The sequence below is a fragment of the Phycodurus eques genome, chromosome 8, assembly GCF_024500275.1.
Source record: "Phycodurus eques isolate BA_2022a chromosome 8, UOR_Pequ_1.1, whole genome shotgun sequence".
Taxonomy (NCBI): Eukaryota; Metazoa; Chordata; class Actinopteri; order Syngnathiformes; family Syngnathidae; genus Phycodurus; species Phycodurus eques.
Genome location: NC_084532.1, coordinates 5,503,010 through 5,528,540, shown reverse-complemented (window position 1 = coordinate 5,528,540; position 25,531 = coordinate 5,503,010). Strand labels below are relative to the sequence as shown.

General features: G+C 41.0%; 1 protein-coding gene across 1 annotated transcript in view; it reads left to right on the top strand.

Moving 5' to 3' along the window:
* Positions 1-24,526, top strand: part of aspm (assembly factor for spindle microtubules) — a 29,620-nt gene extending 5,094 nt beyond the window's left edge. The window contains exons 7-26 of the mRNA XM_061683937.1: positions 65-304; positions 393-460; positions 569-710; positions 4,022-4,152; positions 6,157-6,332; positions 6,440-6,585; positions 6,947-7,032; positions 7,102-7,314; positions 12,232-12,436; positions 12,620-12,768; positions 13,833-13,961; positions 14,097-14,291; positions 14,623-19,245; positions 19,359-19,508; positions 19,602-19,793; positions 20,692-20,884; positions 22,454-22,608; positions 23,760-23,936; positions 24,058-24,230; positions 24,315-24,526. Of these exons, the coding sequence (XP_061539921.1) occupies positions 65-304; positions 393-460; positions 569-710; positions 4,022-4,152; positions 6,157-6,332; positions 6,440-6,585; positions 6,947-7,032; positions 7,102-7,314; positions 12,232-12,436; positions 12,620-12,768; positions 13,833-13,961; positions 14,097-14,291; positions 14,623-19,245; positions 19,359-19,508; positions 19,602-19,793; positions 20,692-20,884; positions 22,454-22,608; positions 23,760-23,936; positions 24,058-24,230; positions 24,315-24,417 (7,646 nt within the window). The 3' untranslated portion in view covers positions 24,418-24,526. The remainder of the gene's footprint in view (positions 1-64; positions 305-392; positions 461-568; positions 711-4,021; positions 4,153-6,156; positions 6,333-6,439; positions 6,586-6,946; positions 7,033-7,101; positions 7,315-12,231; positions 12,437-12,619; positions 12,769-13,832; positions 13,962-14,096; positions 14,292-14,622; positions 19,246-19,358; positions 19,509-19,601; positions 19,794-20,691; positions 20,885-22,453; positions 22,609-23,759; positions 23,937-24,057; positions 24,231-24,314) is intronic.
* Positions 24,527-25,531: the final 1,005 nt, after the last annotated feature.

The following is a 25,531-nucleotide window of genomic DNA, read 5'->3' as shown; positions in this document are numbered from 1 at the left end:
TCGACTACAAGGGCTTTGACATGTATGAGAGAGTTTTCATTTCTTTTAAATGATCTTTTTCTAGTGAGTGCTTCACCTCTGACAATGGGCAGCAGTGATAAATTCAGTGTTCTCCAAGCTCCCACCAAAGAAGAGATGTCTTTCAGTACTTACACAGCCCGGCGAAAGTTAAACCACCTTCGCCGGGCTGCCTGTCAGCTCTTCACCTCAGAGACTATGGTCAAGGCCATTAAGAGGTTGGAAAATGAAGTGGAAGCAAAGAGGCTTCTCATCCGCAAAGACCGCCATCTTTGGAAAGATATAGGTACAACTCCTATCACTGGATTGAGGGGAAAAAAAAATCTTGTAATTTCAATAAAAAGTAATTTTTAAAATGTTTTGTCATTTTTCAGGTGAACGTCAAAAAGTCCTCAACTGGCTTCTTTCCTACAATCCACTGTGGTTACGGATTGGGCTTGAGGTATGTCTTGGCAACATTGTTTGCCTCTGCTTTTATTATGTTTTGTAAGTAAATTGTTGATGATGTCACGATTCAAGTGAATGCTAAATACAATATGTCCATGCTTAGACAATCTTTGGAGAGCTGATCTCACTGGAAAGCAACAGTGACGCAATGGGTCTGGCTTTGTTCATCCTCCACCGTCTTCTATGGAATCCTGATATCGCAGCAGAGTTCAGACATCCTAAAGTTCCTCATCTTTACAAAGATGGTAAAACTTTGTCTGTGCATTTCCTTATTTTATATAAAAACAGTGTTCATTAATATTTTATAGTAGCTTCATGAGCCAAAGGAGAATAGATTAAGGTTTTTGATATTCTTGTCTAAAATAGGATTAATTTTAAAGGTCCCATATTTTACCAAACCAACTTATTCTAATATTTGGGAGTTTTATTGGCTCTATGGTGCCTCAGTAAACACGTGAAATAGGAATAAAACTCGTCCACGCATTCCTGAATTCCAGATGTTTTTCTGCAGTCCTGAAATCAGGCCATTAGTGATAGACTGACATGTTTTTTTTTCAGGGCCGATACTGATTATTAGTAGTCAAAGAGGCTGATATTCGTTTTGTGGTTAAAAAAAGGAAAATATTGGTGTCAAAATTTTAAATAATAAAAAGTCCAACATTTGACTTAATTTAAATGCCTTTAAGCTTGTATATTCAACAGTTTTTCAGATTTGCAACATTGAATGTATTTATTTATTTTTAATCTTAGAAAATAGACATTGTTGTTTTAAAATTCAAACAAAACGTGGAGGGAGCTCCCGGGCTCAGCAGCATGCCTTACAAAGTTAATTGAAATCTTCAACAAATAAATAGCTCCCTAAGGTTTTCTATAATTTAAACATTGTTTTACATAATAACAACAATACTATTTTTTTAATTTAAAGTTCAAAAACAAAAGGTGCAGGGAGTTCCCAGTGTCAGCAACACCTCTTATAAAGTTAATTGCAATTTAAGTAATTTTACAACATAAATAAGAGTTCGAGTTGTCACGTCCACCACTGCAGTGGGTCCCCTTTCCACTTGTCAATGATTGCCTCCTTGAGGTACAGATGTAGCTCATCCTCAACGCAGCGACTGGCCAGCATGTCACCAGTGTGATGTGCCACGAGAGAGCCGAACGTCTCTTCAACAAGGCTGCGGAATGATCGCATTCTCGACGTTGCCTTTTTTTGGCCGTTTCTGTCATTCTCCTATGTTCACATGCAGCTGCCTGCTCCTTCTATAGCAGCAGAAATACTGTAGTTAAACACACACTTCTCTAGCCATCCCCTCAACTATGCGTGCTTGCCTGCAATGAAACTCATATTTTACTCTTCCTCTCGCTCTTACACACACACGAACAATTCTTAGTTTTCTCACGGACTATTTCCCTATAAATAGTATTAGCCACCATGTTTCATGTGGTTAAACCTCTCCCTGGAACCTAAATATTGTTGATGTGGCGAAGTAGCAGCTAGCTGGGTGTTAGGCAAGGCAAGGCACTGGCAGCTTTATTTATACAGTGCCTTGAATACACAAGGTAAACACGATGTGCTTTACATAATTGTAAGTACTACATTTGCTGTAAGTAAAGTCACGCAGTTAAAACTAACAGGCACGTCTGTTGCGGGCGAGGAGAGCTGCCGCGTGTGTTTGTATATAACCTTATTGGGCTCAGAGTAATGTTACAAGTAGTTGTGCGTTGTAGAGGACTACGATTTTTTTCAGAAAGGCTCGCCGTTGCTGCATTAGAGTCAAACTAATCCAGTATTCAATTATCAGGTGTTGGATTAAAAAAATAAAAAGCCAATGCTGATATGTGCCAAATATCGGCCCCGATAATTGGCCCGGCTGACAATCGGTCAATCACTACAGGCCATTCGGATTTCTCGAGCTTATCTAAATCACAAGCGAAGATTTCCGCCTACTTCTCCGCTCCCAAGCCAACGCAGTCAACATAAGAAACGTGCGCTCTCAAAAGTGGGTCTTCTACGGCGAGGCACCCAATCAGAGGAAAGGGGACGGTCTTTGCCAAATATGGACAAAGCGGATACCAATCTGGGTCAAACAGAAGTAGCTGTCAGAGGGGCCTTTTCTGGACACTCTAATGACAAAACCAAGGTGTTGTTTGAAATAAACATGGCACCTTTATACTACGGTGGGTACGGAAAGTATTCAGACCCCTTTCAATTTTTCACTCTTTGTTATATTGCAGCCACTTGCTAAAATAATTTAAGTTCATTCCCCCGCCCCCTCAATGTACACACAGCACACCATATTGACAGGAAAAAAACAGAATTGTTGAAATATTTGTAGATTTATTAAAAAAAGAAAACCTGAAATGTCACACAGTCATAAGTATTCAGACCCTTTTCGGTGACGCTCATATATTTAACTCTGGTGCTGTCCATTTCTTCTGATCATCCTTGAGCTGGTTGTATACCTTCATTGGAGTCCAGCTGTGTTTTATTATACTGATTGGACTTGATTAGGAAAGCCACACACCTGTCTTTATAATACCTTACAGCTCACAGTGCATGTTATAGCAAATGAGGATCATGAGGAAGTGCCTGAAGAGCTCAGAGACACAATTGGGCATGGCACAGATCTGGCCAAGGTTACAAAAAAAATTCTGCTGCACTCAAGTTTCCTAAGAGTGAAGCAAGGTGGTGGCAGCATCATGCTGTGGGTGTGTTTTTCAGCTGCAGGGACAGGATGACTGGTTGCAATCGAAGGAAAGATGAATGCGGCCAAATACAGGGATATCCTGGACGAAAACCTTCCCCAGAGTGCTCAGGAGCTCAGACTGGGCCGAAGGTTCACCTTCCAACAAGACAATTGACCCTAAGCACACAGCTAAAATAACGAAGTGGCTTCAGAACAACTCCATGACTGTGCATGAATGGCCCAGCCAGAGTCCTGACTTAAACCCAATTGAGCATCTCTGGAGGGACCTGAAAATGGCTGTCCACCAACGTTCACCATCCAACCTGACAGAACTGGAGAGGATCTGCAAGGAGCAATGCCAGAGGATCCCCAAATCCAAGTGTAAAAAAACCTGTTGAATCATTCCCAAAAAGACTCATGGCTGTATTAGCTCAAAAGGGTGCTTCTACTAAATGTCTAACAATCTACTAAAGGCTGTGTGATATTTAAGATTTTGTTTTTTCATAAATCTGAAAAAAATATCAACAATTTTTTTCTGTCAATATAGGGTGCTGTGTGTACATCAGAATCATCTTTATTTGCCAAGTATGTCCAAAAAACACACAAGGAAGTTGTCTCTGGTAGTTGGAGCCGCTCTAGTACGACACCAGACAGTCAATTGACAGAAAACACTTTTGAGACATAAAGACATTGACAAAAAAAATTAATGATGGGGAAAAATGAACTTAAATGGTTTTAGCAATTGTCTGCAATATAAAAGAGTAAAGAATTTAGGGGGGTCTGAATACTTACCGTACCTACTGTATGTTCAATATACTCCGTAGTGACACTGATAGGGAACTGTGCTGCTGTTTATCTCTCCTGTTCAGGCCACGAGGAGGCGCTGTCTAGCTTCACTCTAAAGAAGCTGCTTTTGCTGGTGTGTTTCTTGGACAAGGCCAAAGAATCTCACCTGATTGAGCATGATCCATGTCTGTTCTGTGTTGATGCAGAGTTCAAGGTAGGCTATGGACTCCTTGACATCAGTAAACATTGATTATAACCGCAACTACAAATCTCTTTTGGATCCGCAGCGCAATGCAATTATGGGCAATGTACTGAAAAAATGTTCATAGCTAAACTAAGATTATTATTATTATTTTTTTTTTTTTCTTAGGACACCAGTGGCGTTGCAAAGTAGGGACTACATTTATAGCTAATTAGCATTGGAAGGGGTTGCGTATATTACTTTTTATAAATGGAAATACTGTAACATGGTTGTTTACAGGGCAGTAAGAGGTAGCACACGATATCACTTAACATTTTACGCTTTTATCACAGGGGGTATAAGGCATAAATTCAATCCATTGCCCAAGACCAATATCCTACACTTAATCCCCCCCTTCCCTGATAACAGACCACAGGCTGTCATCAGAGCAAAAACAGTTTGACTAAGATTTTTTATATTTTTTTCAAGGTTTGATGCGTAAGAGCCTTTTAAGTTTTTAGTTAACATTGTTTAGGTTAAATAGAAAATGTCCTCATTTGTATTATTTCGACATCCAACATTTGATTTTATCTCATAAATCAGTTACTACTAAAAAAATACCCATGGATGGTTAGTTGTTACAGGTTTATACAGTATAAATATTATATACTACTACAAGCTGACTAGACTGGAATTTGCCAAAATGCATATTGACAGGATTTCCCCAAAACGACAATCTGCCGAAATGCAGAGAAACCAAGAAGCTTGAAAATCGGATGATGGGTTGTGAAAAAATGTGGTTTTTATTTTTTTGTGCCAGGAAAGAAAATTGCATTTTGGGGGAACATTTTTGTGTGACACTGCCTAGAGAAAATCTGGTCAGAAAAACTGCTTTAAATGACAGTAAAAGAGTAGAACGTGATCATTTCTCAACATACAGTATCTCCTCGTCCCTTTTGTAACGTCTGCCACTCGGGGAACACCTTATCCGAGTGGCTGACAAGTTTCAGTTAAAAATATCCACCAATAAGCTCGTACAGGCTGACCTTCCGAGGGATTCTCAAAGTCAGACTTGTCTTAATTACAGTGATGATTCAAATGGCGTCAGTTGCCCTAAAAACTCCACTTGAAAAGCACACAATTGAACATTTTTCATGAGAAGAACCGTGTGGGCAGTATAATAACTGTCCCGTAATCAAATGTTTTTTCCTAAATTTATTTGTTATGGAGGATTTTAGAGGCGTTTCCATGTTTTATTAGAAAATTCAACAAATGATGTGGTGGCAACTTTTCACGTTGCTGTACACAGTTTAAAACACCCAAGAATGCCCACGAACAAAACATTGGACCATTAGCGCTGATCCAAATCCTTTTGAACATTTGTGGGAGGAGCTGGAACATGCAGTCTGGAGAAGGCTTCATTAAAACCTGAGACAGCTGGAGCAGTTGGTCCTGAGAAGTTGGCCAAAACTCAGTTAGTTACATGGATTGTAATAATTCTGTTGAATTAGAAATAGCAATACCGATTTATAGTACACCTTTTCAGTAAATATGTATTTATTCATTTTTTTTCTGCTTTATAAGTAATTTCAGTGACCACAGGCTGTCTTTCTTGCTTCAACAGAAGGGAACAAACTATGTTTTTGTCTGCCCATTATGTATGACTATTATTGTTGGTATTAAAATGAAAGATGACCTAAAATCTTGTTAAGGGCCGCAGAGCATAATTATTGATATGAATCTATATACATATTTACTTGTGCCCCAAGGACATGCTGCATCTTGAGTTGAGCAACTGTTAGGTCTAAGTATTTGGACATTTTCCTGAGATTTGTAATTCCAGTTTGAGACTGAGAGGTAAAAAAATTTTTCAAGGATTTTTTTTCAAGGATTTCCTTGCATCTTTGTATTTTATGTAGTTTATTTTACAGAATATTGCTCCCGAAATGAAAGTTGCTCCTTTTTTAAGATTTATGTGAGGATTTTGGATTTGATGCCCATGAACTGGTGTGTGTGTTTTTCATTTTTTATATATAGACAAGTAAAGACTTGTTGCTGGCCTTCTCAAGAGACTTCTTAAGCGGGGAGGGGATTCTTCCTCGCCATCTTGGCTACCTTGGGTTACCAGTCTCCCACTGTCAAAATGCCCTTGACGAATTCAACTTTGCTGTGATAAATTTGGCAGTTGACTTGAAATGTGGAATTCGACTAGTGTAAGTGACGACATTTAAATGTCATGCCAATTTCATGGATCATCATTGACGTGTTTTTTTTTTTTTTTTTTTTTTTAATTATTATTTTTTTCTTTTCTCCCCTCTAGGAGAGTCATGGAGCTCCTCATAAAGCAGTGGAACTTGTCAGAAAAGTTGCGACTGCCAGCCATCAGCCGTCTGCAAAAAATTCACAACATGGATATTGTTTTGCAAGTCCTCAAAATCAGACTGGTCGACCTTAAGGATGAATATGGTAACTATGAGCGCTTCGCTGAACCCAGAACTTGTATTAAATGAAAAGTGAATGGAATAAATTAACCCCCACAAATAAATATTGTTTTTTTTCTCCTCTCATTTGGCTTATAATTCACTTTGGTGCTGGTGGGAGTGTGTTAAAACGGACTTGCAAAAGATGTTAGCTTGACCAAAATGTGGTTCATCCAAAATAAGCTTTTTAAGGTATAGAAACATAGGTATGAGTGAAGTTGCCAATAAGTGTTTTCCCTTTTCCTGGAAGAATCCAAAAATTAACAAGACTTGATCCTTATATTTCAGACCCATAAAAAGAAAGTTGTAAATGATCATCGAGTTAGGCATCTTCTCTTTATTTTCAGGCGCCATCATAGATTCTCGAGACATTGTGGATGGACACAGAGAGAAGACGTTGAGCCTCCTGTGGAAAATAATATTTTCATTTCAGGTGTTTATCTGACCGTTAGTACAACACAAGTGGAATGATTTGTAATAATCTCAGCAATCTGTTGCTTAGGTGGAGGTGATTTTGAATGAGGATCATTTGAGGGAAGAGATTGTCTTCCTCAGGAGAACCCTGAGGTCAAAACTGAGGTTGGCCTCTGTGAGGGCCGATCACGGCCTTGAGTCCAGTGCACTAAAGACGAAGGTGCCGTATGAGCACTGCAGCACTAAAGTTGTCCTGCTGATGGAGTGGGCCCGCGCTGTGTGTGACTTCTACAATCTGACGGTGAGTTTGTGAGATCTTGTTTTCAGCTGGCTGTGTAGACAGCATACTTGGATGTTGGGGGTTTGCATTGTTCTTGACTGCTGCAACGTGTTAGGGCTTATCTTGGCATGTACATTTATAAAAATTGGAATTTAACATTGAGGTAGCACAGTGCATGAGTGTTTAGCTTATCTGTTTTACCGGAGGATCTGTATCCCTTTAATGCCGGAACAATTTTTTGGTGTCACAGTGGAATTTTTAAGATACCGCTGTGGTTTCTTAGTATTATAATATATATTTATTGAGAATCAGAGTCTATCAGTTGAACAGAACATGGTTTCTAGAGGGGGGTGAGAAAAGAAGACGACAAAGCATCCATCCATCTAATTGTAAAAAAGATGAGAAAAGTAAATCCCAATATATCTAGAACAATAACAGATATGAATGTTTTATGGGGCAGTAGTGCTCCACATTGTGAGGGAAGGACAGGAGAGGGAGCATTCAGGACAAGGGTCGTGAACCCGGCTGTACAAGTGAAGTGACTATGTAAATACTAAACATCTATAGGACCAGAGTGTGAGTGAGTAATTATTTTCCTCGTATTCTTTTTTTTTTTGTTTGTTTTTTTTGGTTTTGTTTTGTTTTGTTTTTTTGTTTGTTTTTCGCTCTCATTTACGCAGTGTCCCTGAATGCATCTCGAACACTTAACACTGCTGCAGCTTGCCTGCCTAGTTTCATTACAGAGGGAAATAGGAAATGCAGCCGGTATACCTTCCTTCTATTACCATGACCAAACAGGTCCCTCTGCTGGTCACTTTTAATATTACAGTTGATTTACTGTATATTCTAGAACACCAACATCGCAGCAGACCCTGCGATGTGACTATTACTCACATGCACATCGAAATGACGATGCTCAAACAAAATATCGTGTACATTTTCAGCTGGTAATGTTCAACCTACAACCGTCTCAAGTAGTTCCTGTCAATTAATTAATGTGCAGCAACCATAGCTTTCAGATTTTCTGATGAGTAAAAATAAAGTACTCTGAGGACAGAAACAATGAGTGATTCAAACACTTGCTTAGTGGTTGGGATGCTGCTGAGGAATTGAGGAGAAAAAAATGGAGCGAAAAACAGCACAAAGTTAACGCCATAAGATTTCAATTGATTCGCAGATGAGAAGGATGATATCAGCACGAAGAAAACAACAAAACGGGCGATGAATATGCAGAGACACTTCCTGACACAAAAAACTGACAAATAAAATTATGTTTTCAATGATGCCCTGCGACAATTTTGTGCCGTCTACCAGTCAACGAAGACTGACAAGAGTACAGCGTTGTCAGCCTGAAAGCTTGCATCAACCGTCGCATATATCCATCCATCCATGTTCCGTATCAGTTGTCCTCACTAGCGTTTTTGGGATGTGGAAGGAAACCGGCGTACCCGGAGAAAACCCATGCAGACACTGGGTGAATATGCAAACTCCACACAGGCGAGGCCGGATTTTAACCCGGGTCCTCAGAACTGTGAGGCAGATGTACTAACCAGTTGGTCACCTATAAATATACCAAATATGTGTAACAAAAACGTAATTTGATCATAACTTTGGTTGTTGTTTAAGATTGTCAAACTACAAAATATATTTCTGGGCACTTACACTAACTTTTGCACTTGTTGCACTGGTCCAACCAACTTTTCAATTGGTCGCACCAGCACATGATTTGGTCGCACCATTTTTTGAGGAGGTACAGCATGACCATGGCATACCATAGTTTCGTATGAAGTAAAGATGGACAGTGACTCGAGATATAATTGTAAAATATGTTACTGAGAACGAGGTTTGTGCGCAACAAGCATTAACAGACAAAACAGGTCAAAATTTAAAAAAACAAGCAAACAAAGGGGCAAGTTTTTACAGTGAGCCTCTTCCCCTGAGAAAATCACTTAATTTCTCGTTCGGTGTTTCGGTTTTCGGCCTTGGGTTCATCAGCTTCGCTTTTCGGTCAAGAATTTTCATTTTGGTGCATCATTAGTATTTTCCTCTTTAAACACGTCCTAATCTGCCTGCATTTTTGCTTTTTAAGGTAGTTAATATCCGCCATAATGCGGTTCCAGCCAGACCAATTTTTCAAGTTTAATGTACTACCCAATCACTTATTTTGGTGTTTTGTAACTTCATATAACTGAGTGACTAGAATGGTGTTCTTGTCTGTCTCTTGTCTTAGCCTCACCCAGTCCATTATGAATCATGATGATGACAATTAGGAATGGAATGGAATATTTGAGTATCCTACTAAAAATGTAACTGAATAATCAAGTATTCAGATTCTATTTTTGCTTGGTTACAGACCTATTATGAATACACAAGGGAGAAAACGAGCCATCTATTTACTTAGAGCTCAAAGTTTGTGTGTCCGTTTTCAAAGAGCCGCACGTTCCTGCACGACTCCAAGGTTTCAACGCTCTCTTTAAATGCCAAACTAATAATACATATCATGACAGGTAATTCTTACTATTACATGTGACATGTAAAAACATGCAGAAACATGTACTATAAGTGGAGGCTTATTGCAAAACGTGCAGGAAAGTGCTAAAATGTGCCGGAACTTTAAAAAATGTGCACTAAAATGTTTTTGCTCTTGAAAGTATTAGGCTCTCCGCAGGAAGTACAGGGTTATGGCGCCCGCCTGACCCGCTAGTTTCACTTAAAAATGAACAACTAATTGTTTTTCCTATTCTAAATAATAAACTGCTGCTCAATATGAATTTGAGAAATAAAACAAACTATTTTCTTGTCTATAAATATTTTCAGTGAGGCAAGAAAACACATTTCAGTTTAAACGGCATTTTTTTTTCTTCTTGGCATTCTTAGCATTTACTCTATTAAAAAGATATGGCATGAATTAAAATAAGGCATAAGGAGAAAGTTGTGCAACTTCACTTGAGCAAGCGAGGCTTTTAGCGTTCTGCCAGCAAGATGAGGAGGAAGGGGGCGAGAGGGATTGCCATCTTGGAGAAGACCACACCCATCAGCCTGAATCTTGTCTACAAATTTGATCAAATGTGTTTAAAATTATATTAATCTAAAACACTCCCAACTTTGTACTGTCATGCATAGGATCATTGTTTAAACTGGTTGTGGCAGATCGGTTGCTTATTGTTCAAGACAACATTTCGTACTGTTTGGTTTCAAATCACAAGGACCAGCTTTCAAAATCTTGCAGAGGACTTGTCAAACTGACAATAGTGACACCAAGCTATACATTTGGAATATTTCTAGTTGTATTTCTCTTTTGTAAGATCTCAAAACGGACATTTTATCTTCCGTTAACAAACATCAAAGGAGAGATGGTTGGAGCTTGCAGTTCCTGTCAACGCCAGTAGGTGGCACCTCACGTGCATGTTTGAATATTAGCCGCATCCTTAAGGGAGGGTCCCCTCAACCTTTTGGTTGGGGAAGGAGTCTTTTGAAGCCAGGAATCCACATTTGACGGGAAGCTGCTAATTAGGTTAAGATCAACTTGACGTACACCAGGGATTCTCCTAGTGGTTGTCTCACAGCAGTGCAGTGTGGAGTGGGGTGATCAAGTGTTGGGAGTCCCTGTGGCACTTCAGCTTGCGGAACACATGTCCGGTACAATGTCTTGATCCAAATAACTCCCAAGAAGCTCCATAAATCCTTTCGCTTTGCACGGCATATGCTTAGGGTTTTGCAGCCATATAAGCTGCTAGGTCTAAAATGTCTCTCTCACACGTGAAGTGCATGAAATATACGATATGATATACTTGGGGATGAGCTCATCAGAATCATCTTTATTTGCCAAGTATGTCCAAAACACACAAGGAATTTGTCTCCGGTAGTTGGAGCCGCTCTAGCACAACAGACTAGACTCAATTTACAGAACACTTTGGAGACATAAAGACATTGACAAAAAAAAAAACAATTGTGCAAAAAGATGCAGAGTCCTGTAGCACTTAGAGCAGTTCGAATGACTAATATTGCAATAGTCCGGTGCAATGACCATTGTGCAAAGGGCGCTCATACAGGAACAAACAATTGGATTTGAGTTTAATCGGCACTAGTCCCGCCTCGTGTCCGCACACGCCGTTTAATAGGTGACAGATAAAATTATTTCATGACGAACAGCAGAACAAGAGTGCCAATATTTAAATTATAATATTTAAATGTTGTAATAATTGCATAGATAATGAAATAAATAGTGAAATAATTAAGTGCATGATGAAGTAAATGTAATTAAATAAATACAAATTAAATAATTAATGACACTTGTTTACTTATTTAATGAGGCATTTATTGAATTTTGGCACTCCTGGTAAGTGTGAATGCCCTGCGATTGGCTCGCGACCAGTCCAGGGTGTACCCCGGCTCTAGCCTCTAGGGAGACGGATGGAACATCAACCAGCTTTGAAGTCTGAACAAGCACGATCAGGAAGATGGTCATGCATGTATGTTTGATGTCGACGTGGACCAAGACCTTTGCTCTTGGACAAACAAACAAAAAAAATATAATCATGTGTGCTGTACAGGCAGCAGTACAGCAAACCAGCATTACCACCCTGCTTGAGCCAACCCACTGACCTTGAAACATTGACATTAGTGGAGCAATGCCCTATTTTATGCTGCAAAGCGTTTTTGAATCAATCTAAAATATTCTTGAATGTTATAATTTACCTGGTCCAAAATAACAATCACTTATACTTTTGGCTTCAAGGTAAAGGTACTTTATTTGTCATACAGTATGTATAGCAAAATTTGCTCTCTGCTTTCAACCTATCCATTAAGGCGAGGTGGGCAACAGCAGTGAAGCATCCATGGACCAAATCCAAATCTTTTGTCAGCACCTTGGTCAAGGGACCTAGCTGCAGAAAAATAAAATGGTGCATGAAATCTTGTCTTTGTTTTGTTTTTTAGCTGGAGAACTTCACTGTGACATTCTCAGATGGCCGTGTCCTCTGCTACCTAATCCACCACTACCATCCCAGTCTCATCTCAGAAGAGTCTGTGCATCACAGCACCACCCAAACTGTAGATTGCTCATCAAGGGGTCGCCTGGAGCTCAACTGCGGAGCTATTGACTCTGACAGCTCTTTTGAATACTCTCCCTCGTGCCTAAACGGTGTGTGTCACTTAAGACATGATGAAATTTTCACATGCATAAATTTGACATACTCGAGTCAGTTATCCCTTTCATTGAGAAATATTTTATTAACAGTTTATGGCTCATATGTTAGTTTGTTCTTAATGGCTTATACTCATTGTATATGTGAGGGGTTTTGTTGTTTGTCATTTACTGGAGCAGGCCCCGAGTCTCCCTCTGCAGAGTTTAAAGAGCTACTGGAAAATGAAAAAAGCAACTTCAGGCTGGTTAATACTGCGGTGGCTTTCCTGGGTGGTGTACCTGCCATGATCAATCCAGCCGACATGTCCAACACCATTCCAGATGAGAAGGTGTGATTAAACCAGATTTTTATCAAACACCTAACCATGTGTGTAGATGAGCATTTACTGGAGCAGCATTTACTGAGCATAGTAAGACCCTGGATTAAGATGTATCGCAATTTCTCGTGTATAATGCGGACCCCCAAAGTTGACGTCAAAATTCTTTAAAACCCTTCAACCCATGTATAATGCATTTTTACAATTCATGATTTTTGCTTCTACCCATATGATCAAAGTATTATCTGTATTTTGTTAGTTTTTTCAAAGAATTATTCTGAAGTTAAGCACTTTATTTGAACACACTTTTTATTTACTTGCTCTTACTTTGAAATTCACAGCCCTACTTTTATTTAGTAAATGAGAAAACACACCGTTGTGCTCATGTTAGATTACCCAGGCAGAATTTGTAAGATGTGTACAATTATTTTAAGAAAACATGAAGGACCAGGCGAAACACACTTAATTTTATTTTCATGGGATTCAAATTAAACTGTCAAGCATTTCAGAAAAGTATTATCATTAAACATAACCATAAAGAAATAAATTGTTTGTTGTTCAGTCATCAGTTGTATTAAAAAAAAATTCCGCCTGGGTATGTAATCTTATGAGTGCAGTTGTACATATATTCAGTCATATGTACTCCTGTCATATTGGAATGTAAGTGTAGTCTACATCTTTTTCATAACCTCTAGGTGGCATACTAGAATGAAAGTGTACAACTTTTTCATAACCTCTAGTGGGCGGTGGCATAGCGGAATGAAAGTGTACAGCATTACATAACCTCTAGATGGCGGTATACATTTATATAATGTAAAAGTCTTTTTCATTTTCTCCTATACCGATGTATATTGCGCACTATAGACTTGACAAATTTTGGGGGGTAAAACATTTTTGCATTATTCACGAGAAATTATGGTAGTTGTGGATCTTCATGGTTACAGTCTGGAGTGACAAAATATTCGCAAGTTTAGTGTGAGAGTCTGTGATACCAAGCAAGTAGAAACTAACCTTGCAAAGTGTCTAAATGCAGAAGAAAAGTTAACCTACTACCTTTATATCTACTTTTTCAACAGGTTGTAATGTCTTACCTATCTTTCCTGTGCGCTCGTCTGTTGGACCTACGTAATGAAACCAGAGCAGCTCGGATCATCCAAGGTGTCTGGAGGAATTACAGACTAAAGAAAGACTTGCAACTCTACAAGGTTGGTAACGTGGGAGGTAGAGTAACTGGGTACTGCAAGTTTGATGGCTGTCTCTGTAGATGAAAAATTTTAATATCTTGCATCGCAGTAAATGGTAGTAATACTTATTGTTTACTATGTTTATTATTGGGGCAGGAGAGAAACAAGGCTGCTGTGAAAATCCAGATGGTTGTGAAGCATTTTCTCCAGCGATGCAGGGGCAAGAAGCAATATGCAGCGTCCATCATCATACAATCTGTTTGGAGAGGCTTTGTTACTCGCAAAAGACTGCGGATGAAAAAAGAGGCAGAGCTCCAGATCATACAGAATCGAGCAGCAACCGTCATCCAGGTAGAAGTTGTTGACTGTTTTATAGTCTTTCTGGTCATCCGATCTATCTCTCTCTCTATCCATCTATCATGAATGTCAATTATTCGCTATTTGTGATCGAGTCTGTAGCGCTGCGAATAACGGGGGTCCACTGTAGTATTGTTGGTATATACTGAAATCACCCTCATTGAGTCAAACCACAGTGTTGCATAACTCAGGGGTACTGGCTCCTCCAATTTTCTTCTTTGAATTCTATTGTCTTTGTTGTTGTTTATATCACAAATATAATGTACTGCAAATGCAAAGTTGCTTGTGGAATTGGCCTTTAAATACTTGTTTCTCGTTTATGCAGGCACAGTGGAGAATGTTTTCAGCCATGAGATATTTCCAACAACTCAGATACAACACCATTGTTGTCCAAGCACAGTGGCGAATGAAAAGGGCTGCTTCTGCTTATGGGAAAATCTACTGGGCGACAACTGTCATGCAGAGATATTTTCGAGCTTGGATTCTTGCGAGAAAAGTACACAAGCGTTATCTCTGCCTCAAAGCTGCAGTGACGAAAATGCAGAGAGGGTACAGATTGTGGAAAATCCAGAAAACTCAAAGGGAAAACCATTCTGCCAGAATATTACAAACCACATATAGGAAATGGTACACGGAGAAAATAGCCAAAAGGACAGCTGCATCGATTAAGATTCAGTCTTTCTATAGAATGCAGAGATGCTTGCATGAATACAGAAAGATCCGAAGAAGCACCTTGCTCATTCAAGCGCACTACAGAGGTCATGAACAAAGGCGTCGCTTTCGAAGGCACAAGCAACAACACAACTCGGCCACTGTCATTCAAAGTGCCTTCCGGGGGCACCGGGTCAGGAAGCGGGCCATGAGAATGAAATACGCCTCAATCGTAATCCAGAGGTGGTACAGAGCCTCTGCGAGAAGAGACGTGGAAAGGCAAATATTTGTCAAAATGTGCAGTGCTGCCAGAACCATTCAGGTGGCTTACCGAAGAAAACAAACTCGTGACTTGCTGAAAAAACAGCACACTGCAGCAATTGTGATTCAGGCTGCATTCAGGAAATTCGCTACCCAAAAGCGCTACCTTTCCCTAAAAAAAGCAACGGTTACGATACAGCAAAAGTATCGAGCCACAGTTTTAGCTCGTCAGGAAAAGGCAGACTTTGAAACCCTCAGAAAGGCTGTACTCACTGTACAAGCATACTGGAGAGGCAGAGCTGACAGGATGATGATTGAAAATTTCCATCAGTGTGCTACACTTATCCGGGCCCACTACTGTCGATACAAGGCTCAAGTGGCGTTTCGGTCAAAAAAGTCAGCATCTGTTGTCATTCAGCGCCAATATAGGGCTTATGTAGCTGGCAAGAAAGCAAGGAAAGCATTCCTCCAGAAGAGAGCAGCCTGTGTTGTGATAGAAGCTGGATTTAGAGGCATGAAAGTTAGGAAAGATGTGAAGAAAAAGCACAATGCTGCAACTGTCATTCAGTCTACAGTTAGGATGTATTTGAGTAGAAAAAAATACATCATCCTTCAAAGTGCAATCATCATCATCCAGAGCCGTTATAGAGCCCTACTCCACTGCAGAACACAGCAACACAAGTACAAAGAGCAAAAGAAAGCAGCCTTAAAAATACAAGCAGTTTACAGAGACTGGAGAGGAAGAGAAGAGTTTAAGACGAGGAACAACGCAGCAACAGTAATCCAGGCTTTGTTCAGAATGCACAGAGTACGTTTGGCTTACCTTGCTACTAAGTGTGCTGCAATCATTATTCAAGAGCGATACAGGGCCAAAATCCTCATGGAGCAACAGCTGAAGAAGTACAAAACCAAGAAATCTGCTGCTATCATCATCCAGGCCGCATACCGTGGCTACTGTGCCAGGATGAAGATTACACAGATGCACTGTGCGGCTATTGTCATTCAAAGAAATTTTCTCATGATCCATGGGAGGAATAAATTCCTCACTATTAAGTCAGCAACTTTGATTTTTCAGCAGCGGTACAGAGCAGTGGTCTTGATGAGAAAAGTCCAGATGCATTATCTCTTAAAGCGCAGGGCAGCCATTTGCCTGCAAGCGGCCTTCAGAGGATACAGGGTCCGAAAGCAGTTGAGCATCAAGCATAATTCTGCCGTTAAGATTCAGTCAAATCTGCGGATGTATCTGCAGAGAAACTACTACAAAAGGCTTAAATGGGCTTCCTCTTTTGTCCAAGCGCGTTACAAAGCCAACAAAGAAAGGAGACAGGACAGTCTGGCTCTGAGTGCGAAGACACATGCAGCCATTGTCTTACAAGCTGCTTTCCGGGGAATGATATCTAGAAAACGAGTTAAACAAAAGCATCAGGTTGCCATTATTATTCAGAGAGCTTTCAGAGCCCACTATGAACACAAAAGGTTTATTGCCTTCAAATCCTCAGTGCTTGCCATACAACGTAGATATCGCGCCAATGTGGCAGCCAAAGCTCAAATGCAGCATTACCAAAACATTCATAAGTCTGCAGTCATCATTCAGGCAGCATACAGAGGGTTGCGGGTCAGGAAGGATGTTGCTTGTTGGCATCAGGCTGCCACTTTGATCCAGTCTACTTTCAGAAAGCACAGAGAAGAAGTCAAATTCCAGGAAATCACTTTGTCGGCAATAATCATCCAGAGATATTACCGGGCCTATGTCCTTCAGAAACAATATAAGAGATACTACCTGAAAGTCAGATCCTCAGCCACCATTCTTCAGGCAGCTTTCAGAGGTCGCTCTGTTAGACAAAGGATTTCCAAGATGCACAGAGCAGCAACAATCATACAAGCAAACTTCAAGAGGCATAAGCAGCAATTCCTCTTCAGGAAACAACTTTGGGCTGTCCGTGTCTTACAGCGGCGATTTAGAGCTATCAGACAGAGAAACCTTGAGGTAAAACGCTATCAAGAAGTTAAGATTGCTCTGATTCGGCTACAAGCTACATTCCGGGGAATGAAAACAAGACGATCCATCAAACGAATGTATCTGGCTGCAACTGTAATCCAGTCTGCTTTCCGAAGTCACAGAGAGAAAGTCCAATTCCAGACCATGCGTTCGTCAGCCATCATCATCCAGAGATGCTACAGAGCCTATGTTCTTCAGAAAAAAGAGAGGGACTACTTCCTGAAAGTCAGATCTTCAGTCATTTCTCTGCAGGCAGTTTGCAGGGGTTGTTTGGAGAGAAGAAGAATTTCCAAGATGCACAGAGCAGCTACACTCATTCAAGCAAACTTCAAGAGGCATAAGCAGCAATTCCTCTTCAGGAAACAACTTTGGGCTGTCCGTGTCTTACAGCGGCGATTTAGAGCTATCAGACAGAGAAACCTTGAGGTAAAACGCTATCAAGAAGTTAAGATTGCTCTGATTCGGCTACAAGCTACATTCCGGGGAATGAAAACAAGACGATCCATCAAACGAATGTATCTGGCTGCAACTGTAATCCAGTCTGCTTTCCGAAGTCACAGAGAGAGAGTCCAATTCCAGACCATGCGTTCGTCAGCCATCATCATCCAGAGATGCTACAGAGCCGATGTTCTTCAGAAAAAAGAGAGGGACTACTTCCTGAAAGTCAGATCTTCAGTCATTTCTCTGCAGGCAGTTTGCAGGGGTTGTTTGGAGAGAAGAAGAATTTCCAAGATGCACAGAGCAGCTACACTCATTCAAGCAAACTTCAAGAGGCATAAGCAGCAATTCCTCTTCAGGAAACAACTTTGGGCTGTCCGTGTCTTACAGCGGCGATTTAGAGCTATCAGACAGAGAAACCTTGAGGTAAAACGCTATCAAGAAGTTAAGATTGCTCTGATTCGGCTACAAGCTACATTCCGGGGAATGAAAACAAGACGATCCATCAAACGAATGTATCTGGCTGCAACTGTAATCCAGTCTGCTTTCCGAAGTCACAGAGAGAGAGTCCAATTCCAGACCATGCGTTCATCAGCCATCATCATCCAGAGATGCTACAGAGCCTATGTTCTTAAGAAAAAAGAGAGGGACTACTTCCTGAAAGTCAGATCTTCAGTCATTTCTCTGCAGGCAGTTTGCAGGGGTTGTTTGGAGAGAAGAAGAATTTCCAAGATGCACAGAGCAGCTACACTCATTCAAGCAAACTTCAAAAGGCATAAGCAACAATTGATTTTCAGAAAACAACTGTGGGCTGTCTGTGTCTTACAGCAGAAATTTAGAGCTCTGAGACAGAGAAACTTTGAGGTAAAACATTATCAAGAAATCAGGACTGCTGTGATTAGTCTACAAGCTGCCTTCCGGGGAATGAAATCCAGAAAATCCATCAGACAAATGTATCTGGCTGCCACTATTATTCAAGCAGCTTTCCGAGTCCATTGTCAGTTCAAGCAGTATATGAAAATAAAATCCTCTGTGCTAACCATTCAGCAAAGGTTTCGCGCTACTGCAGCAGCCAAAGTTCAAAGGAAACAGTACTTGAAAGCACGCAGCGCAGCCATCATCTTTCAGGCGGCATACAGAGGCCAGAAAACCCGAAAGCACATTGCTCATTTACATCAGGCTGCAACTGTAATCCAGTCAGCATACAAAAAGCATGTTGAGGTAGTAAAGTTTCAGATTATGTATGAGTCTGTTGCGATCATTCAAAAGCACTACCGGGCCTTTATTCATCAAAGGCAGGAAAGAAACAAGTTCCTGAAAATCAAACAGGCCACAGTCATTCTTCAGGCTGCATATCGAGGTCACTGTGTCAGAAGGGACATAAGTACACAAAGTCGCGCTGCCAGTTTGATCCAGTCATACTGGAGATGCTCAGTACAGAGGCGCATCTTCCTAAAGAGGAGAGTGGCGGCTGTGAATTTGCAACAGAGGGTCCGAGCAATGCAGCTTGGCAAAGTACAAAGAAAAAAGTATGCCCGACAAAGGCGGGCTGCAATCACGCTTCAGACTCATTGCAGAGCCTGGATTGTACAAAAGCAGGTAAGGTTAAAATTATTGTTCAGTCAAGCATGCGTTGGACACATTAAAAATTTTGTTGAAAGTGTTGAAAGATCAAAATGATCATTAAAAAAAATAATCAATTTGTACTCAAGGAACTTGAGGCTGCCAAAGCACAGATAAGACTTCGTTTTGCTGGGGCAGTCTACCACCACCTCAGTGCTATAAAGATCCAAAGAGCTTGGCGAGCACACTGGACCTTGGAGTCTGCTAAGAGACAGATACATTCTGTCATCATTATACAAGTACAGTAACTGTTAGATATTTATGATACATTGAATTCTGAAAAAAAAAAAAAAAAATCATTTACATAATCGTTCGGTCTTTCTGCTTCGTAGAATTTTGTGCGAGTGAGGCTGCAAAGGAGACGGTACTTGGCGGACCGAAGGAAGGTTGTTACAGCCCAGAGAGCAGTCAGGCGTTGGTTAGCTCGTCGCCACAATTCTGCTTCTGTCATCCAACATGCTGCTCGGAATTTCCTCCTCCTCAGGCGCCAGAAGAGAGTTGAACAGGGCATTGTCAAAGCTCAGGTAAGTTTTCCATTGGTTCATCTCCGAAGTATGCATCAGAAACCGTTCACACAAAGCACTTCCTTAGCAGTTAAAAGATGGACTTGGAGCACATTCCATTCTACCAGTTGTATCACACATGCTTTAGCACAGTTGCGTATCCTGCAGGGCCCGTACACCACTGTAGCTTCATCTGTGAGTTTTGAGTTTGTTTACGTACACAATCACTTCAGGGAAGCGTGACTACTACTACTACTACTACTACATACTGCATCTTACTTGAGTTTGGAATCTTTATTTACATTATGAAAAAAAGTCTTGTGCATCAGCAAACGCACCTTGGCCAAGCCCGCCTGCAACTGTGCTAAAAAAAACTAAAATTTTTACGCTGCTACGCTGGGGCTCTATGGGAAAGTCTCTCAAATTGAATTTCAAGATGGCGTTTTTGTTTTCATACAAGATTTGAATGTAGCCTCACTTCAAACCCCCACCCACGTCTCTGCCCAAAGCCATGTCAAGCGTGAACGTACACGAGCCTGCAATGTATTACCCTTGTTTTGTCCCTAGAGCTGAGCTTTTATTACTAACTGCCGATAAATAATCCGGCCAAATAAAAATAAAAAAAAAGTGCAGGAAGCTGCTGGGTGTACTGACAGCAAAGCTGAGGCGTGTGCCCGCGTGTGTGCATGGCAACCGATTGACACACTATTCGGTCGTGCCTTCTGTCTCTACAATCTCTGAAAGGCTGTTCCTTGTCGCAGCACGACAAGTTTTATAATAATTAAAAGTAAATTAGAGGCACAGCATAAGGCCAGAGAGGGATGATTTTTCAAAAGATACTTTTTATAATATTCTACTAAGCTAAAGCTAAAGTTATTCATCTATGCAATCCCTTAAGTGTTTTTCTCCCCCACTCTAGGCGCTGTGGAGAGGACATGTCTCCCGCCGACTGAATGACAGTGCCAAAGTAACAAAGTTGAGGCACCACTTGCGGAAAGTCTCAGCTGGCGCCCGAGAGGAGGACAAATTGCGCAACAAAACCTCATCTGCCCTGGACTGCATCCTTCGATACAAACACTTCTCCTCCATGCTGGAGGCTCTAAAAAACCTAGGTGAGGTCACAGTATTTGGGAAGTAAATGAAGTCTCCTAAATTGACCGAATTAAATGACTAGAGTGGCTAGTTATTGACTTCACAAATTCAAATTGTTGCTGTCTATTCATTTAAATTGCACTGGAAAGAGTCCTTGCTCACATTGATTTTGCTTTGTTTCTTTTGCATCAAAGTTCATGTGTATTCATAAAGCATCAGGCCATGAGGAATATTGAACTTGGATTTATTGCCATCTCAACACAAGCCTTTGTGCTGGAGTTTACTCTTCAAAATTAATAGCTAATGCGTGCTTTTTGTTTGGTATCAGCGTATGCGGAACTTCATTTGACCAAACCCGGAAAACAGGTTAGCGGACTTCCTGTTTGTGCCGCAACAAGTGGCATAACTACGGGTCGATGACGCTAAATCGTCTAACGTTAGCTCCTGCCGGTAACACTGACTATCGTGCGCTTCGAATGCCGAGCACAGGAGAATCCACTGCATAGAACAATGGCTTTGCTCATATAGCCTCGTGAGCTGCGGACTCTGAGGTTACGTACCTGTGGCTAACGCTTACGCATGCTAACTCATCCTCGGTTGGCGGTTTGAGGCCATTTCATGATCACGGCTCCCACACAGTTGCGTGCACACAGCTTGTCAGATTACAGGTAGTCATTAGTCATTTGCTGACTGTTGACTTTTTGGGTACTGGCCTTTAAGACACTGTATGAATTGAGCGCTGTCACATTAAGTTTTTTCATTCATCGTTGCTCTTCCGTTCCACTTCTCCTCACTAGGGTCGCGGGTGTACTGGAGCCTATCCCAGCTATCTTTGGGCGAAAGGCGGGGTACACCCTGAACTTGGTCGCCAGCCAATCGCAGGACACCTAGGAACAAACAACCATTCGCACTGACATTCACATCTACGGGCAATTTCGAGTCTTCAATTAATGCATGTTTTTGGGATGTGGGAGGAAACCGGAGTGCCTGGAGAAAACCCACGCAGACACGGGGAGAACATGCAAACTCCACACAGGCTGTTTTTGACGTCACAATACCTTGGTACTGTACCGGTTTCGCTACTTGGTGCGACACTAGCTGATACAGTTTGCTATTTTTATTTTTGGTTTAGACAGTATGGTATTTTAATGCTGAACAATATACTGTATTGGAATTCATACTCTGGACTTCACCTCCATAAATGCAAAATGTTAGGGATGGACCAGTAGCAGGCATCATGTATCGGGTCGATACCGGCCTTATTTCAAGGTTTCAGTTACTCGTTAAGACTGCCGACACCAGCCGCTGATGAAGCAAAAAAAAAAAGTGACATGAAGTCCTCCTCGCCAGTAGTTGGCGCTACACTGCATGGGGTTGACACATCGGCCAATCATCATGTGCGTCAGAAAGAAAGCAACCAAGAAAGAAAGAGGTCTTAGTTTGCAATTATCTTACTATGTACTTCTGTCTAAATAGTTTCTTGGGAAGCAGCTTACACCAAACTCTGTCACTGAAAGTTGTGTGTGTGTGTGTGTGTGTGTGTGTGTGTGTGTGTGTGTGTGTGTGTGTGTGCGCGTGCGTGCTTACAGAAGCTGCCACCAGGTTGTCCCCTGTGTGCTGTGAGCATATGGTAGAGAGCGGCGCCACCAGCGTCATCTTCACCCTTATCCTCTCCTGCAACAGGAGTGTGCCCTGCATGGATGTCATCATCTACTCCATCCAGATCCTTCTCAACCTCTCGAAGGTATAGTTTGCTAACACTGATCCACCAGTGTAGGTAAAGAACATGCAAAGCAATTATGTATTGTAATTTGCGTATTTATTAAAAGAAATAGCCTAGGGATGGAGTAATTCAATCTCACTAGAATAACTGCCCCGTCTACGGAGGAGCAGCAGCAGAATCACATCTAAATTCAGAACCGAAACAAGAGCACACTAAGAGGACATTGACAGAGCACAAAGTGGAAGAAATAATTGAGTTATGCTTTTTGTACCTGATACTGAATTATCTTTATTTATTTTTAGAACTAGATGTTTGAAATCTTTTATTACTATTTTAGTTGTTTCTGATTGGTGGATAAAGAGGAAGAAATAAGAACAAATTGATTGATTTAAAAAAAAAAAAAAAAACTTTCCCCAACTTTGCCACCAACTGTTGGAGGGTTAGTCCAGTAGTACAATGCAGGCAAACGACACAAACCTTGAACATCTATAAATTATATGCCGCGGACCGCAGTTTGGACACCCTTTCTTTCAGTGTTTTTGCCTGTGGTGAAAAACATCAAGATTTCAAAAGATTAAAAAAATAAATAAAATTACTGAATGTGTCTGTATCCCTTTTGAACCAATTAGATCAACACGTAGGCATGCGCTGCTGCGAAAGAGTGCGATCTTAACGGGTACCGCTTGCTGAAGTCAGTCCTTTCTTTTTGGAGAGATTCCAATACAACTCTGCAGCAATGGTAGCATCCATCGTAATCTTTGCAGAGGCTGCCATTTTTCAATAACTTCTGACATCCGAACAACACTGTCGATTGGTCATTCACAGGAATATCAGCCAGGCCCATGGCCAGATGATGGATGGTTATGAATTCAGGTCTTATTTGTTTTGGTCCCCTTATTGCTTCAATCTACAAGAAAGTTGTGACGCACTTCAAGTCAAGAGCTCTTGATTGAATTGTTCGTGAGAAAAACTAATTTATGTGGACTTGGATTGTTTGACTTGCATAATATGCCTTTTGAGGTCATTGTAGATGTCAAATCGGAGGCTAATTTGACATGTACCCATCTGAACTACTGTCGGCTGCAGCAATTTAAAAAAAACAAAACAACAACAACAACAAAAAAACAGCAAAATGTCTTATCTCCTTCTGCCACCCATTTTGTTTCCTTCAGTACCACAAAACCATTGAGGCTGTATATTTGGTGGAAAACTCAGTGGAGACACTGGTAGACTTGCTCCAGAGATACAGAGAAAAAGCAGGTGATAAAGTAGCAGACAAAGGTGGCAGCATCTTCACCAAAGCCTGCTTTCTACTGGTTCTGCTCCTGCAAGAAAAATGCCATGCTGAGGTCTGGTCGTCGTCGTCTTTTAAAAAAAAATAAATAAAAAAAAATAAAAATAATAATAATAAATAAGAAATTCTGTAGCTAATTTTGAAGATGTGTACAAACGTTAGTTTTTCTTTTCCAGGAGGTTACGAAGCATCCTAAAGTCTTGAATAGGATAAAAAGTATCTACCACCTCACTGTTCGAAAATACAAGATGGATGCAGAAAGAAATGTGGCCAGACAGAAGATTAATGCATCAATCAATGGAAGCTTCTATGTTTCAGCAACACCAAATAAATCCCGTCCCGTGCCAAAGTACGTACAGTATTTGGAAAGATGAGTGGTTTGACATCCAATTTGTATTTGCAAGTGACTGACAACTGGTCTTTGTTTTTCCAGGTTTGCACCAGACTGGGTTCTCAGAAAGGACAAGCTTAAAAATATCGTGGATCCTCTTAAGGCCATTCAGATGTTGATGAACACTCTCTCTATTGTCATGTAGATAAACTGTCGCATCTCTCGCAGGATATTTTGTGTGTGTTTTTCAGAATGTCTTTTATGTAAAGGTTTTTACAAATACATTTTCATGACCACATTAAATAGATTTCTGTGTTTCCTGTTTGCAAGGGTGGAGTTTCCTCTACATTTTCTTTGGCCATTTCCGGTAGCTTTCCTTTCAGTAACAAGGAGCAAAAGCAGCAGCAATGGCGACCGTGGAGCAATGTCTGCTAGAACAAATGGACCTGGAAGACCAGACGATATGTTTATGCTGCAAAATCGATCGAGAGGGCGGCGGCGTAGATGGTATGTAGAACCAAGGGGCACGCCGAGTACATCATCACAGCATTTTGACTAAAACGGACCAATCACGAGAGATGATCTCCGCGGCGGTCTACCCGCAGCAACAATTTTTGCTGGGGCCGCGCGGGCCAATTTGTCGGTCACGTGATGCAATGTGGCCGTTGTCGACCGCACGAGTATAAAGAGGCCTTAAGACTTCACTAGGTGAGAGTTGTGGCCGACAGCAGCTCGTTGTGAGTTTCTTGTGTTGCCGCAAATTAAAAAAAAAAAAAAAAACTAATGCAACCCAGGACCAGTCGCACGTACCGCTTCAGCATGGGGTTGGGGCACCCATGGAGCGGGTGACTGTGGCGGATGCACTGCTCGAGGGCATGTTCAGCTGGTTTGGGACTGCTGCTGAAAACAAATCACTTTGGAATGAACTCAAAAGTCCACCGCCGGCTCTGGCATGTTGTACGGGTGTGTTCGTAAAGATTCTACACTCCGCGCCGTTCGGAAACGCGTTTGGAATGTGCACTCTCAAGAGTAGCGTTGGGGCGTCCGATTGAATTTCCAAACGCACCTTATGCTCACCGCTGCAACCACACGCGCCGCCATCTTGCTTGCAGTAGCACTCTTATCACTCCTCTTTACTGCTTCGCCACATTAGTAAATGAGGGGAAAAAAGTGCGTGCCTACGAACCATACGAGACACACTTGGACTGACTTTTTTTTTTTTTTTTTTTTCTGTACAGGATATACATTGATTTCCCCCCTTGAATTTCAAAATAATATGCTATAATGACAAAGTGACCCCAATTATAATTTAGAAGAAG